At 33.9% G+C, this 17,439-nt stretch overlaps 2 protein-coding genes across 3 annotated transcripts; both read left to right on the top strand.

Moving 5' to 3' along the window:
- The first annotated feature begins 1,830 nt into the window (after positions 1-1,830).
- LOC131009175 (pentatricopeptide repeat-containing protein At3g58590) lies at positions 1,831-4,570 on the top strand. Its single transcript, XM_057936419.1, has one exon. It carries the CDS (start codon positions 2,025-2,027, stop codon positions 4,329-4,331), a length of 2,307 nt encoding a protein of 768 aa, XP_057792402.1. The 5' UTR covers positions 1,831-2,024; the 3' UTR covers positions 4,332-4,570.
- A 2,898-nt stretch (positions 4,571-7,468) lies between these two features.
- On the top strand, positions 7,469-17,168 carry LOC131009174 (protein DETOXIFICATION 40-like). Of its 2 annotated transcripts, XM_057936418.1 has the most exons (7): positions 7,469-7,951; positions 8,726-9,357; positions 10,775-10,831; positions 11,284-11,522; positions 14,789-14,907; positions 15,640-15,726; positions 16,949-17,168. In XM_057936418.1, exons 1-7 carry the CDS (start codon positions 7,622-7,624, stop codon positions 17,012-17,014), a joined length of 1,530 nt encoding a protein of 509 aa, XP_057792401.1. In that variant the 5' UTR covers positions 7,469-7,621; the 3' UTR covers positions 17,015-17,168. The 2 variants fall into 2 exon arrangements, with proteins under 2 accessions (XP_057792401.1, XP_057792400.1); XM_057936417.1 differs by lacking the exon at positions 16,949-17,168 and having other exon boundaries at positions 15,640-15,960.
- Positions 17,169-17,439: the final 271 nt, after the last annotated feature.

Genomic DNA, 17,439 nt, shown 5'->3' with positions numbered 1-17,439 from the left:
TATTCTTTGAACCTTTCGACATTTCAAAGTGCATATCTTGGAAGGCCAAAAGCTGCTGAGTAGACCAACACTTGTGAAGAAATTAACAATGGAGTTTTGTGAGTTCAAATATTATTATTCTTAATTTTCTCAATTTATTTTAAGGTATATAGGTACGAGGGTGGGTTCAAGATTCTATTTTGCTTAACTAATATTGACGTGGACACCTCAAAGCTGACGAGGCATTGGCTACCTTAAACTAGAACTTGATTTGAGAGAAAATAAAGTGTCCAAATAAAGCAATTAGAAAATTGATGGGATTTAATTAATGTATTTTTTTCACTATATATACCTTTGGTCTTAGCCCTTTGGATCTCCATCCCTTAACTATATCTATCTATAATGTGGTGCACCAAATTTTTCTTGCTTCTCCTATTGCTATTATCTGCAACAACGATACGTTGCGAATCTTGTCCTAAAAAAGATTTTCCTTCTAAGATTAGCATGATCGAATCTTTTCGAGCAATGTTTCATAGAAAGATGCTGCTCGAGCAGGGCGATCAGGGTGACTCGAGCTTGGATGGCCGGTTCAAGCAGCCTAGTCGTTATAGCCCCGGAGGGCCCGACCCGTACCATCATCTTAATGTTCCGATGATATAATTTTACGTGTTATGAGATTTTCTGTTATATTTTCGTGTTACAAACATGAGTCGTTTCGAACCACAATTTCTTTGTACTAGTTGCCTGAGCTTTTCAATGTTAGTGTTGAACTTTTCTAAGGCATTACTACTTTCTAGTGATGGATATATGTCTATCTGCAAACAAAGAATTGGTTTTCATCTGTTAATTTATGATTGAGATATTTGATATCTTTGTGATTGTCTCATTTGGTTTTTAGTGATCAAAGATGCACATTGATTTGTCTAATTTTGGGGAGGCTTTTGTTGGTGGAGTGAGTGAATAATATCACATGGAAGCTGGCAAGATTTACAAAGAGCTAAGCATAAAATAAATAAATAGAGAAAACGATGCTTTTGTTCTTCACTTGCTCTTGTTTTTATGTTGGAAAGAGATCTTTTGAATTATATTCAACTTCTATATAAATTTTCCCCCTTAATTATTTTCATTAGTGAAACATTAATGTAGTTTAATTCTTATGTTATGTCGTAATATTATCTGAAAAAAGTACTCCCTTCTTCCCATTAAGTATGACCACTTATTTTTTGGTACGAATCGTACGATTATTAAAAAGAAGAGGGATTAAATGATAAAAGTGATGGGGAGTGGTGAAGTCCACGACTTTTTGTGAGATAAAAAAATTTCTTCTTTCGAAATTGATCATTTGTAATGGTAAAATCAAAAATAACAAAATGACCATATTAAATGAGACAGAGCGAGTACTTTTTAAATAATACGTATAAGTGAGAAAAGAAATTAGTATAAAATAAAAAAATAATGTGCACTAATAAAGTAGTACTATTTTAACAAAATTTCATGCATATGAATGTACTCCCTCCGTCCCAAACGAAATGTCCTGTTTTCCTTTTTGGGCTGTCCCAAACGAAATGTCTTGTTTCCTTTTTTGGCAATACACACTCTCTCTATACTTAATATTTAAATAATTTCCACCAACCCACTTTATCTACTTTATACACATTTCTTAATCTCCGTGCCGAAAAGAAATGAGACATTTCGTTTGGGACGGAGGGGGTACTATAATTTCATTCAAGCAAACGATGAACATCCATGAAATAATTTTAGCTTAAATTGTCATTTGACACATGAAGTTTCAATAATACAACACATCCAAATAAATTAGAAATCAAATTCAGCTAGTTTGAACTTTGAATACAACATCCAAACATTTATCCAAAAAAGCGTTCAATAAAGAAAAGAAACGTTTTCTTCTTAAAAAAAAAAAAAGAAACAAATTTCCCTTCGAATAAAAACTAAGGTTTCTCTCTCTCTCTCTCTCTCTCTCTCTCTCTCTCATTCAGGCTTCAGCCGCCGCCGCCCCCCTACGCCGGTTAATTTCCGGTTGGGGCATGAGAAAAATTGCATCCATATTTCCCAAATCCTATCAACACTCCACCGCGACGCACAATCCCACTCAGAAGCTTCCTTTCTCAACCAGCTCTAATGGACAATACATCGAACACCATACCTACATTCCCTTGCTCCACGACCCCACAAGAATCCGCTCGCTCGAAGACGCGAAGCGCCTTCACGCACTCTCCATCACTCTGGGATCCTTCCCGACGCAGCAGCCCGTCTTCCTCCACAACAGCCTCATCGCCAAGTACGCGGCACTGGGAGAAGCTTCCACGGCCCGCAAAGTGTTCGACGAAATGCCGCACAGAAACGTCGTGACTTATAATTCCATGATCAGTTCCTACGCTCGAGACGGGCTCTTGCCGGAGGCTTTGTTGCTCTTCTCCGAAATGAGAAAACGCGGCTTCAAGCCGACGGAATTCACGTTCGGAGGCTTGCTATCGTGTCGTTGGATGGATGTCTCCGAAGGAATGCAGCTGCAGGCGTTGATTGAGAAGAGTGGATTGTTTCATGTAGATGCTTTTGCTGGAACAGCGCTGATGGGAATGTACGCGAGGCATGGATGTTTAGATGAAGCTTTAGGGATTTTCGAATTCATGCCGGTAAAGAACTCGGCCACGTGGAATACTGTGATATCTGTTCTTTGCCAGATGGGCTGTGTGCAAGACTGCGTTTTGATGTTTTCTGAGATGATGAAATGTGGAGTTGGATTGTCCGAATCGACTTTCGTGAGCATTCTATCATGTTTGCAAGGGGTTGATTTGTTTTTGGGGGAACAGATACATGGTTTAGCGATAAAGAAAGGATTTTGCAATGTGGCTTCGGTTTACAATTGTCTGATTCATATATATGTTAAATCCGGCGCCACGTTCTTGGCTGAGAGAGTGTTTGAGAATGCTCCTGCAAAGGATGTAGTCTCGTGGAACACGATGATTGGTGCGATGGCGAATGGGGACGAGCCAGCAAAAGGGCTCTGCATCTTCCAAGAAATGAGCGCCACTGGTCTATCCCCAAATGGCACGACACTTGTGAACGCGCTGCAGTCTTGTTCAAGACTGCGCCTTTCATCGCGTGGGGAATGCATCCATGCCAATATGATCAAGAGATGTTTCGAATCTGATGTGTTCTGTGGGAGTGCTTTGGTTAACTTTTATGCTAAATTTGATAAAGTGGAAGAAGCACATTGTTGTTTTGATGGAATAACTCAGAAAAATCTGGTTTCTTGGAATTCTTTGATGATGGTGTATTCGAACAAGGGCTCTTCGTGTTCAACGAGGCTTTTCAAAGAGATGATCCACTCTGGTTATCACCCGAATGGATTGTCGTTCTCTATTGTTTTCAAATCAGCATCGATGTTGGAGCTGCCGCAGCTGCATTCTCTGGCAATCAAAACAGGGCACATTGATGTTGCTCATGTGTCGTCCTCTCTTATACACTCTTATGCGCGAAATGGCCTAATATCCGAAGCTCTGAGATTTTCAGAGGCGGATGATGGCAATGCCAAGCTTCCTGTCGTTTCATCCAATATAATCGCGTGGATCTACAACCGGACAGGGCAGTACGAGAAAACTCAGGAGGTGTATGCTGCAGTGGAGAATCCAGACACTGTGTCTTGGAACATTCTGATTGCTGCTTGCTCGCGCAATGGCGATTATGTAGAGACGTTCCAGCTCTTTGATCACATGCGTAGGTCTCTCGTGTTCCCGGACAATTACACCCTAGTTAGCCTCTTCAGTGTATGCACCAGAGTATGCAGCCTCGCCCTAGGCAGCTCTCTCCACGGCTTGACTGTGAAGGCCGACTATGATCTATGCGACACGTTCGTGTGCAACACCATGATTGACATGTATGGGAAATGCGGGAGCATTGAGAGCTCTGTTGGGATCTTCAATGAGATGAGGGTGAAGAATGTCTTCTCTTGGACAGCTCTTGTCTCGGCCCTAGGGGTGCACGGGCGTGCAGACGAGGCTGTGGGGAGATTCGGGGAGATGGTGGGGACGGGGATTGAGCCGGATAGGGTTGCTTTCTTGGCTGTGCTCTCTGCTTGTAGGCATGTAGGATTGGTGAGGGAAGGGATGAATCTGTTTGAAGGGATGAAAGTGAAGCATGGTTTGGAGCCGGATTTGGATCATTACGTTGTGGTTGTCGATCTGTTGACAAGATACGGGCACGTGAAGGAAGCTGAACGCGTTATTCTGGGAATGCCTATCGCGCCTAACGCGTTGATTTGGCGTACTTTTCTTGAGGGCTGCAAGAGACAGAGTAGAGGAGGAGGAGCTCATCTTGCACTTGCAGCATAAACTTGGATTTTTGATTATGTGTTTTTGGAAAGATTCGGATTTGTTGGAATCCAAAGGTATATATATGTCAGTTTTCAGTTTTCATTGCTTGCTTATCAGTTTTTAAAGCTTGATAATCTGCATAGTATGCAAGAAACGCAGCATGAACTTGGATGTAATGTAATTATATATTTTGGAAATTTGGATTTGTTGAAATGTAAAGTGATATGAAGTGAAGGTATTGTATGACTCTTATGTTTGTGTTCATGAAATCAGTTTTTAAAACTTCAGATTCTATATATATCAAGTACACTGTGCATGTGAAATTCATTCTATAATCTCAAATACTCTGTCCTGTGCAACCGGTTGCGTCGTGCAACTGGTTTCCAGAATGACACTACTTCATTCGGGAAATGACACTTGAACATTTCCGAATGACACTACTTCAACGTACAAATGTTGAAGTAGTGTTATTCAGAAACCAATTGCACGGGAGAGTGCCTCTTCTATAATTCATTCACGTAGCTATATTTTTGATTCACTAAAATAAGAAATTGAAGATTGATTTTCCATTAAGATTTATAGTATTGGGGGTGGTAAAACGGGTTCTTGTTACACAAGCTAGGGTAGAATGATTAATGCCTAAAGTTAAAGGTTTTAGTTTCGAGTTCACCATGACGCGTCATTAGATTTTTTATTATTTAATTATTAATTTATATATAAAATAGATCACTCAACTACTAATATTTATTAAAATTCGTATCATTAAAACTGACACACACATTTGTGAGATGGATGTAGCATTAATGAAATAGGACTTTGTTAGAACTAGCCATAATATTCCCTCAAAAAAAAAAAGAACTTGCCATAATATGGCATAAAATTATAAAGCTCATGTATCTAGTTTTTTATGTTTTAAAATAAAAATAGTATTTAATTTTTTTTATTTTTTTTACACATTGTAGACATTTTTTTAAACATTGTATTTAAAGATACAATGTGCACTAAATATTAAAACTAGCAACATTGTATTTTTATTTTGAACAAAATATTTAAATATATTGAATTTAAAGCTAGTATGGCCACCCATATTATGGCCAAATAGCATCACTCTTAATACTATCTTATTGAATAATAATACATTCATTGTAAACATAGCAATTAATGTGTATCATTGGTGGAGCCCCTTGCAAGGCTGCACATGCATACAATAAATAAGGTATGAATATATATATAGGCATTGATTTATTTGATATCCATAGACTAATTTGTCGAGTGTGTATACATAGGATGATAGGAACCCCTTTTAGATCTTTTGATTGACAACATTTTCACCCTAGCAAAATTGATTTACTCCAACTAAATAAAGTAATGAAGCCAAATCATATACTATAATAAAATTTGAATTTATGAGATGCATGATTGATGAAATTTTAACCTTTTGCAGTTAGGCGGCTAGTGTGTGGGTATATATGCCTGAGACAACAAAGAGACGTACCTCACTTGTATTCTTCTAAACTTTCCAAGATCCCATGTTGTCATTGCTTATCTAATAACTACATGTAATATTGCATTACAATTTAAGGGTATTGGCATCCAATTTTTATAGCTCAACTTTAAATCTGCATATAAATATATGAATATTATATTTTTTCAAGATCCCATGTTGTCATTGCTTATCTAATAGTAATATTTTTTTCTTCTAAACTTTCCAAGACCCCATGTTGTCATTGCTTATCTAATAACTATATGTAATATTGCATTACAATTTAAGGGTATTGGCATCCAATTTTTATACCTCAACTTTAAAATCTGCATATAAATATATGAATATTATATTTTTTCTCTAATTTTGACTTGACGAATTTTTATCCTCAAATCGTTGTTGACATGACAGTCAGATTGAGCGAGAAGTTTGAAGTGCATAATGAATCAGATAACTTTATTGTCAATGTGAGATCTAAAACATATAATTGTAGAATTTAGGATGTCAATTCGACTGCCATGTTAACAACAATTTAGAAGTGAAAATTCATCAGTTACAAAATCAGAAATAATATAAAATTAAGATATTTAATGCAGATTTTAAAGTTGAGGTGCAAAATCAAAAAATGGAAAAAAATTCAAGTATTTACGGGCCAATACCCATATAATTTACAAATATATATATGGGGTCAATTATTGATGGTTTTCTTGTAGAAAAAATTTGCACACCAATTAGACAAAAAAAAAAGAATTTTTTCTCTTAAAAGTTTGAGTAAAATTTACGTTTTATATAGATAAGTCACACCCGCAAAAACATATATATTGAGATTACTACCCACAAGTATATAAATAACTATATTATAGATATGCCTAGATATAGCAGAAAAGAAATAAACTGACAGTACTATACTATTATATATATTAGTATAAAAATGATATCTCATGATTTATTCTTGTTCTTGAGATGGAAAGACCATTGGTTCAAGTAATTACATTGGACTACAAATATCATTAAAAATACACTTGAGATATAATGTACCAAAACTTGGTATTTCGCTTTCATTAATTTTTTTTTTCTTCTTTCATCTCTATTTTTTTGTAATTTTAATTTTGTCATTTTTCGTAAATGTTGCATTCAAGCATGAAACCAATTCCTTAGTACGAGGGCCATATAGGTGTCCCATGTGGGTTTAATTTTATCAGGTAATAATTCATTATTAGGATTGACAATTTCAAAAGCAGGGTATGTACTTTTAAAAAATAAAAGTTAATTGTGATTCAAAATAATAATAAGAAATTTATTTTCTAATAAAAAATATTAGGACACGGGTGACACACGAAATTATATAATCAAATAAGTAAGTTGTATGTAGGCGGAACCTCTACACCACACAAAGGTGGAAAATGTACCCGCACGCAGGCGGGACTACTGCTCACACACAAGTGGAAAAACTATCGGCACGCATGTAGAATTTGAACCCAAGACCTCTTACAAAAGAGAGTCTTTAAGTGCCTCAACTTTATTACTTGAGTTAGGCCTCGTTAGCACTCGTGTCACTAGTGTTTATATAGCATTATTTCCCATACTAAAATATACTATCGTTATTTCCTCACTATATTTGATATTCAAATTTGACTACACATATACACATCGGAATATACTAGCTAAGCTTAAATATCGCAACACACGAATCCTTTGCAGCCACTACTACCACTATAACTCTTTCTCTCTCTCTATATATATATATAATTTTTTTTGAGACGTCTATATATATAATTAATCGATAATATCCCTTCATTAATTTGCATATCAACTTGTGACAAATATGGGGTCCTTTCGCAACGAACACGTGAACGAACCTCTTCTCCACCACAAGCCGCCGCCGCCGCCGCCGCCGGCGGTGGAGGAAGCTAGCTCGGAGTTAGAACAAACACTCTCCGACGCCACGTTGTCTTGGCGGCGGCGCTATCAGAAAGCCCTGGTGATCGAGATGAGGTACCTTTTCCGGCTGGCCGGCCCCGCCGTCATAGTCTACTTGCTAAACAACGTGACTTCCATGTCCACCCAAATCTTCTGCGGCCATCTCGGAAATCTCGAGCTCGCCGCCTCCTCCCTCGGCAACAACGGCATCCAGCTCCTCGCCTACGGCATCATGGTAATTTATCTCACTATTTTTTTTTATTTTTTTTTTTCCTTTTTTGCGAAACATATCAATTTTACTAATTTCTCATTTCATTTTTACACAATACTCCATGATATATTATTTTCAATTTACTATTCTTATCACATATGGTCCATGCATGATGCACCACAAATTTTTCAGTACAAGAAATATTTTACATAGGAGGAGTCATACAAGACTACGTATAACGTGACATTTTATGAAAGCTACTAAAAGCGCAGGATTTTTAATAGTAAAAAATAAAAATTCAGTGCATTTTATGAAATACTAAAAATTCCAGACATAAAACACTATTTCATATGTCCCGATAATAATGACCTAAATTTTGTTTCGGAGCATCGCATTTATAATGTCCTAATCATAAAAGAAAATAATTTATTCTATCTTCTCTTTTTATCTTTCTCTTCATTTACTTTATCTCTCTCTTACCTTTTCACTATTATCTATATCTCTCTCCTTATTGACTTTATTTTTTCTCTCTTATTTTATCTATATTTACTTAATTTACGTATCCTATTTTTCGGTTATTTTATCTATATTTTTTGTAATTTGCGTATCCTAATTTTTTGGAACATTATTATTGGGACGAGAGAGTAATAAGTAATGCTAACTCAGAAAGAAAAAAATCATTATAAAAAAAAAGAACTCAGAAAAAAAAATATGTATAACTTATTTAATTTATTTTATGTGGCGGCCCACGAAACGAGACGCTAATTATGGAGCGGAGGATTTTGACTGATTCCGCAGCTGGGAATGGGCAGCGCGGTGGAGACGCTGTGCGGCCAGGCCTACGGCGCCGGCCGCTACGAGATGCTCGGCGTCTATATGCAGAGATCGACGGTGCTGCTCACGGCGGCGGGGATCCCGCTCACGGTGGCCTACGTCTTCTCGGAGCCGATCCTCCTCTTCCTCGGGCAGGCGCCGGAGCTGGCGGCGGCGGCGGCGCTCTTCGTGTACGGGCTGATCCCGCAGATCTTCGCGTACGCGGCCAACTTCGCCATCCAGAAGTTCCTGCAGGCGCAGAGCATCGTCAACCCGAGCGCCTACATATCGGCGGCGGCGCTGGCGGCGCACGTGGCCCTCACGTGGGTGGCGCTGTACGTGTTCCGGTGGGGGCTGCTGGGGGCCGGGCTGGTGCTGAGCTTCTCGTGGTGGGTGATCGTGGTCGCGCAGTTCGTCTACATCTTGCGGTCGGAGCGCTGCCGCCGGACGTGGACCGGGTTCAGCTCGGCGGCCTTCTCGGACCTCTGGGACTTCTTCAAGCTCTCGGTGGCGTCCGCCGTCATGCTCTGCCTCGAGACGTGGTATTTTCAGGTGCTCATCCTCATCGCCGGTTTGCTGCCCGACCCGGAGATCGCACTCGACTCTCTCGCTATCTGGTAATGTTATTACCCGTAACGTATCTAGGAATTTAATTTTGGTCGGGCGAGATTTCATCGAAATTTTATGACTGGAGGAATTTATATAATTTTTTTAAAAATCACATAAAATATATAGGTAATAAAAATAAAAATAAATGATACCGAACGAGGGTGCTTGACCTTTGAAACCGCCCCTGATTATTACGTCAAAATACACTAACTTTCATTAATTTTTTCAGGTGTTCTAAAAATTATGACTCTAATAAATGACAGAGCTATTTGTTGGATTAGGTTTCCTTTCATTATTTTCTGAAGGGTTATTAGTCTATAAATACACGAACTTTTTATATTTTCTGAAATTTAACATGACTTTTATTATTAGTCCACAGAAACACGAACTTAGCATTTTTTCTGATATTTGACATCGACAAGAAAAAATTCTAATTTACTATTAACGTCATATTTCGTAGTCCGCGTCATGTATTCCGGCCTGCACCTCAACAATAAATAGAGTTTTTTTCATGTCGATGTCAAAAATCAGAAAAAATGCTAAGTTCGTGTATTTGTGGGCTAAAAATAAAAGTCATGTTAAATTTCAGAAAATATAAAAAATTCGTGTATTTACAGGCTAATAACCCTTTTCTAAAATATTTGTAACAATCATTATTTCTAAATTTAAATACACAACTACTTCATGAGTGGATCTATACTCTATCCATCAAATACACAACTAATTTTGGGTAGTCTGTTATCCGGGGTTGCTTTGGTGTTGTTTATATGAGGATGAGGGATTTCTTTTTCGCCTAATCCGATGTATGTTAGTTTTTCAATTTTGTAAACTTGGTACCTCTGGTACCTTGTGGTTCGACCTGATAGTTTCTTAATGGAATCTCTTTTCTCCGACCAAAAAAAATCAAATACACAACTAATTTTTATTATTAAAATTCATATAATCTCTCTGTAGGAGAAGATGTTTACTTTTACGACTTCACTAATTTGCAGAACTTCCTTTTCACTCGTTAAATACGTAACTTTTTGTATTTATAAGTTTATTTTGATTTATAATTTTGTGTTGGGTATTTGTTGCGTCTTTAACCTTTCCTTTCTCATGATGACAAAAACTGCTGCGTCGCTCACATGAAGTGGCACATCAAAATTTAAATAATCTTATCAATGTCTCAATATATATATTTAAAGAAGTATTATCAATTTTCAATTCCAAAAAATTAGTGAAAGTGATTTTGGGATCAACATCACTAACGAAGACTGAACATTAATTAATTAATTAATTAAGGTACGTAGCAGTAACTTTCTCTATTAGTATGATATACTTGTGTCCCGCAAAAATAGATGGAAAATATAGGAGAATATATACTATATTTTTTAATTTCGTATTGTATTTTTTATTGATATGAAATATTATTATTATGTGCAGTACAACGCTTCTTGGCTGGATTTTCATGGTGTCAGTAGGGTTCAACGCCGCAGTAAGGTTTGTATGAGGTTTCCTTTAATTTTTTTTTCTTCTCATTATTATCCTATTTTCTCTCTGTCAATTTATCAGTTTATTTTTTGTCATGCTGTTATATATTATTCTTACATAATTTGTGAGTACAATTACACATGACAGATTACAATATCGTATATATTCCTATATAATATCATTTTATAATATACAAGCTAAATATGAGAATTAATACATGTATGTATATATTTTATATTAAAAGAAATTTCATGACTTGGATTTCAAACTATATTTTACTTACTTCAACGAATAAAATAAATTTAAAGTACAGACCACCTCAATTTTTATTTATTTACATTCTTGGTTATGCATGCTTCTTCTTCTTTTTTCTGAAAAAAACAAAATTAATAATAATACTTCATTTATTTTGTGGTGACTCAAATTTTCGATTTTTTTTTACCTATATATTTATTTAATAGTGTAAGGGTTAGCAATGAACTCGGCGCCGGGCACCCAAGATCAGCCGCCTTTACCGTGGTGGTGGCGACGGGAACGTCGTTACTTATTGCGGCGGCATTCGCCCTCGTCACCACCATCCTCCGCCATAAAATCAGCTACGCCTTCACCTCCGGCGAGGTTGTGTCCAATGCCGTCGCCGACCTTACGCCGCTCCTCGCCGGCGCCATCGTTCTCAACGGAATCCAGCCTGTTTTATCCGGTAAATATCACTAAATCATTGTACTAGTATTTATATTATTAGAAATTTCGTTTTATTGGCCGATCAATCATATCATGCACTTTCGCTTTTCTTTGATGTCCAAAGTCGAAATGTCGGCTTTTCTTGGTTGATTAGAAATAATTGAGTTTACTACTAGTTCTTTTTCGCACGAGAATTAAGAAATTGGTATTTTGTGTGTTAAGTATGGTAGGTGAAAAAGTGAAAAGGTGAATAAAGAGTAAATTTTTGCTATTTTTAAAAACAGGTCAAGTTTCGTGGGACAACCCAAAAAGGAAACTGGGTCATGCTTCGTGAGACAGAGGGGAGTAATTTTTTTAGCCACTAATAAAAATATACTATAGTACAAATAATTTCCACTACATAAGATATGGTTTATAATTTATATATCACGTTTAATATTATTAATTCAATTTATAAAGACTAATATAAATGCGCTGTGTTATGACTTTCGTAGATGAATTATATTCTCAGTCGATATAACATCTATATTATATTAAAAAGTTAAGATTTTAATTTTAAATCAATTTCCAAATTGATCAGTAGTAATTTTATAGTTATAATAAAATTGAAGGTTATTTGTAAATTATATTTTTATTTTTATTTTTTTTCTTTATCTTCTTATTTTTTATTTTATTTATTTTCTAAAATTGTGAAATTCTACTGATTATAAAATATTTAATATGCATATCAAATTAAAGATCACGATGAGAACTTTATCTTTAATATTTTATGTAAATATTTGATTTAAAATGTAAAAGTTATATTTATTTAAAGATTAAAATTAAAAAAAAATTCTCTCATCTCTCATCTTTTTTTTAATAAATCTATTTTTCAATTTTTTTATTTTAATTTTTTAACTTATTTTTTTATATAATATCAATTTTTATATTATGAATTCTTCTTTATTTTTAAAATATTTCATTATTCAGTTAAATTTATTTTTATTATATTTATAAATATGATAATTGAGTTGATATCAATTTTCTATAAATATAAAAATAAAAAAATGATTTCCGTGCATTGCACTGGGTATAAATGCTAATATAAAGAACTATAGAACCCCAAGATTAAATCTTTCATGAAAATGAAATCTTTGTTACATTGTAGAGATCTCCAAAATTTAGACTGAGATATGTTATCGTAGCTCCCTTGAACCCTAGATTCTAAATTTAATTATTAATATATGTATAGGGAGTGCATGGTGTGTGTGTGTGTGTGGACCTCTTAGATTTTTAGCTAAAACTAGTACAATCTTCCACCTAACACACATATTTATAAATAAAAATATTGTCGCTTTCATTTTTCATTCACTAAACTATACAATCTTCCACCTAACACACATATTCTTGTATAAATAAAAATCATGTCTATCACTTTCATTTTCATTCCAACTTTCCAACTCCTTATGCCTTTCCAGTAAATGATCAACAAATAATTGTCGAGGAATATATTACTATGAATTGTCTTAATTATTTGTTGTGTAGGACATTCGCATACGTGATTATAACGACAATCTTTAATTTTTACAAAAAGTTAATATGCCTTTTTTTGGGGGTGAATTATATTCAATCTCTTATTTAACAAAAAAAAAAAAAAAATGGACGTGCATAACTAGACCCATTGTGTTGTGTGACACATTAAATTTAAATAAAATCCTAGAAAAAGTTTGAAATTAAATTGGAAAGGTTAAAGAAACATAACCCAAAAAATAAGAAGTAAAAATCTCGCCGTTATACGATAAAGTAACTCTTATAGGTAATTTATTTTTTAATTAAATTACCTCATATTATGCGTTTGGTTACATGACAAATTTGATGATATTGCAAGTATGCAAAAATAAAAGTTTTTAATTTGACTCCAGAGGAAATGTTACACATGATTGTTCCATAAATACAAGCACCACATTAATTAACAGAAATTAGCATTTAAAAATATCAATGATATTTTTTATCAATGTGCAACCACCTCTACTCAAAAAAATAAATGCAACCACCATATCTGACAGACTTTATTGGCCCAAAACTCAATCAATTCATTATTATGTATTCGCTCCGTCCCACGAATCTTGACACGTTTTCCTTTTTGGATCGTCCCACAAATCTTGATACATTTTCAAATAAGGTAACTTATATTTCCTACTTTATCACTTTTATTATTTTATCTCTCCTACTTTATCACTTTTATACTTTATTAACTACACACTTAAAACACTAATCTACAATTCCTTAATTCTCGTGCCGAAATCAAATGTGTCAAGATTCGTGGGACGGAGGGAGTACTTTTATGAAAAAAAAAAATTGAATTTTTCTAACAAATGCGCGAGGCTTTTTCTTTTGCGAGGAAGAATTGTGTTGTGGGTTTTTGCCATGTTAAACGTGAAGCTAATTCGATAGCTCACCATTTAGCTCATCTAGCGTTGTCTAGTTTAGATGATTTGTTTTGGGAGTCAAGTTTCCCGGCTTGGCTTTTGGATTTGGTTAGTCGGGATTTGAGCAATTAAGTTTCCCGTTTTCCTTCAAAAAAAAAAAATAATAATAATAAATTTTTTTCCTATTTAAATAATTTGTTTAGCATCACTTCAAAATATATGTATGGTTTACTTGGAGGGGTTTTTTAGGCACGATTTTTTTATTAGCCTCTTTGATGTGATTCAGCCCAATCCAAATTCCTATTATTAACCCTTGTTGGGCTTCTCAGAAGGGCTAATTTTGGTAATCTTTTTATTAGCCATGGGACAAAGAGTCAAAAGAAAATGTGTGAGATGACTTAGTGGTAATCGGTCCGGTTCGGTTAAAGAAAATATGTCCTTATGTATAATAGCATCATTAGAAACACAACTAAACAAGCTTCCAAAATAATATTAAGGACATATTTATAAATAAATAAATAATGAGGGGTAATATAGGTATTTCATATCAAAAATCAAGGGGTGACAATTGCCTTCCCTTGACTTTATGTGCGTCCGCCCCTGATAGTATACATCATTAAATTTTACTATATTAGTACGGGAGTATTTGTTAAGTCACGTTTAGCAAAATACAATTCATAGGGAACATCGATCATTCTTTGTTTTCATTTCACAAACATACCATTAATAGGTAATATCATTATTATATGACTTCTTTTCCATCGTTATTTCGATATTGTTCAGTCCATTTTATTCCTACCTAATTCTAGTTATGTTACTTCATATTAATGATAGTGTAAGAATATTAACATATATATAGTTGTGTTGATTTAATAAGGTGTTGCTGTTGGCTGTGGATGGCAAGCATTTGTTGCATATGTAAATGTGGGTTGTTACTATTTTGTCGGTATCCCTCTTGGAGCCCTTCTTGGCTTCACTTTCAACCTTGGCGTCAAGGTAATTTTATTTATTTATTTATTTATTTATTATTATTATTATTATTATGCCATTTAAATTTTAATCTGATTACTAGAAAATTAAAACATACTCCTTCAATCCTTGGTCCCAGCTTTTAGTATTCATATTTTCATTTTAGTCCGTCCTATTTTTTGGTATTTATTTTTATTTTTAATAAAAGTAGGTGAGACCATTACTCTATTTTAATTATTTTATCATTCACATAAAAGGTGAGAACTTTATTATAGTCAAAACACACAGTTACACACCCAACCACTTTATTAAAACTCGTGTCACTTTTAAATGAATATTAAAAATTGAAACAGAGGGAGTATATATCAAGATACTGAATATATTTGTTACTCAATGAGCATATCTCAGTATTTCTAGTGGGATATATGAAGGAGCAATGAAAATTTTGAGCGGATCGGATGAAGAAAAAAATTAATAAATTTTATATTTATAAATATACGGACATTTGTTTGGTTGGACCCTTTTTGTTTTTAAAGAAATTGGATTGATTAAAAGAGTATTGTAGTCGGATTTAATTCGATTAAGGCATCATGGAGTGACATAATTGATAGAACGATAATCTCGAAATTGATGTATTTATTTATTAAGATGATATATTCACTGTAATTTTTTATAATCGAAGGGTCGGAATAATTATGTTATTTTAACTATTTTTCCTCTCTCTCTAAAATAATTATATTATTTAAAAAAAATTTGCAGGGAATATGGTCAGGGATGCTTGGAGGCACGCTTATGCAGACGGTAATTTTGATATGGGTGACTGCTCGTACCGATTGGAATAAGGAGGTAACTAATTATATTATATTTTGTTGCATTTTTTTCATTTTAATTTCATCAATAGTATTTAAATATTTGTCACGATTTTCAATTAAATCTTGGGTCGTTGAGTATTTTCTCTTACTTCTTTTTTACTCTCTTTTTTTTTCTGGGAAAATTTGTGATACATGTAGTGGTCTAGCGAATAGCGATAGAGTGATTAATGTTGGAGCTAATTTTTTGAGATAACGTGATCTTTAAATTTAACTTTTAATTTACTAAAAACCAATCATCTATCAATAAATTGTTGGTGAAGAAGATTGAGGTTGATTATTTGAGTTCTATTAATTTATAAATCCTCAATTTTTTCGACTTTTCGACAGTTTTTTTCAAATGAACTTTTTTTCAATCGAATCAATGAAGAAAAAAAATAATTTTGGATTGTCATTGACCTCTACTATTGAAAAAGGAAAGTTTAAAGCTAGACGTCTTTTCCGGTTTTTTTTTTATTTTCGTTAATAAATTTTCTGGTTTTATTAAAAGAATGACAGCTTTACTTATACTAGCTAATATTCAATTGCCTTTGATTTGAAATCACTATAACTTTAGAGGTGTAATTATTTGAGTATGACTTTTAACCAATATCCCACTAATTAAAGCTATATAGTACTTGGATGTGTCATATATATATGAATCTAATCTAATCTAATCTAATAGGAGTATTTTTAAGTTATATATAGTTCGATTTTGATCATGTAGTGATTTTTAAATTTAAATTTAAAATTTTTGCAAATGTAACATGTACACTTAATAGTTCGTATCAAATTTTCAGCAAATTAAAATTGATGTGTATCAATAAGTAAAATAAAAATAAAAATTGAATTGCGTAAAAATAACCATTGAATAACGTCGTAGCAATACACGTTAGCTGGTGCTTGAGGTGAAAGGCAGATTGTGGAGTTGGATTAAAACCTTCAATTTGGGTGTTGTTGAGGTCGACTTCGGTGTGTGGTGTTCTCATGATTTTTCTTTATCTTCTTGTATCAAATTCTAGGTACCTCTGGTACCGCTTTGGTTTCTAATGAATTTTCTTCTTTTCTGATCAAAAAAAAAAAATACACGTTAGCTTTATATAGTTTTAGTTATCGAAATAATTTATGCATCTTCTCTCCACTTAGAGTTTATGGTGTCCAAATTTTGAGTGGTTAAAAATTAATTTGTAATTTTGTGTTGAATTTCTTGAAATTTTCAGGTGGAGAAAGCGAAAAACCGAATAGATAAATGGAATAATATAAAGGAGAGACTTCCAGCTGAATGACTATATAAATGGAAATTTTTTGTGAGATTGAAAGTAGCATGTCAAAATTTGTCTTATGGAATTAATTATCTTTGTACCATTTAAAACAAAAAAGGAATTACCAATTATTTGTTGTCATAAAGTAAATAAGTTATAATTATATGACGTTTGCATATGATATGAGTCGAATAAATACTAAATAAATTTTAGGTGCAAGTTCAACTATTATTTCAAGTTAGTATCTCGATATTTTGCACGAAATTATCTATTTCGAGCAACTAAAGGAAATGGGATTTTGAGTTTTCTACAAACATGGATTTATAAATGTAACGTTTGGGGCAGAAGTAAGGAGTGCATGATAGTTAAAAAAGTCCTATAAATGAACTGAAAGACATTATAGAGAGATTCCAATAATATGTAGGTACATAATTAAATATTCGAGGCTT

The sequence above is a fragment of the Salvia miltiorrhiza genome, chromosome 2 (genome assembly GCF_028751815.1).
Source record: "Salvia miltiorrhiza cultivar Shanhuang (shh) chromosome 2, IMPLAD_Smil_shh, whole genome shotgun sequence".
In the NCBI taxonomy this organism is placed as follows: domain Eukaryota; kingdom Viridiplantae; phylum Streptophyta; class Magnoliopsida; order Lamiales; family Lamiaceae; genus Salvia; species Salvia miltiorrhiza.
Note: the sequence above shows the minus strand (reverse complement) of the source record. Positions and strands in the feature narration are given on the sequence as shown.

Bases quoted from the DNA above. Each gene is read 5' to 3' on its own strand.
- LOC131009175 (XM_057936419.1), top strand. From the start codon at position 2,025: ATGAGAAAAATTGCATCCATATTTCCCAAATCCTATCAACACTCCACC.
- LOC131009174 (XM_057936417.1), top strand. From the start codon at position 7,622: ATGGGGTCCTTTCGCAACGAACACGTGAACGAACCTCTTCTCCACCAC. The intron at 10,832-11,283 runs GTTTGTATGAGG...TTTATTTAATAG, and splicing joins GGGTTCAACGCCGCAGTAAG to TGTAAGGGTTAGCAATGAAC. The intron at 14,908-15,639 runs GTAATTTTATTT...AAAAATTTGCAG, and splicing joins CTTTCAACCTTGGCGTCAAG to GGAATATGGTCAGGGATGCT.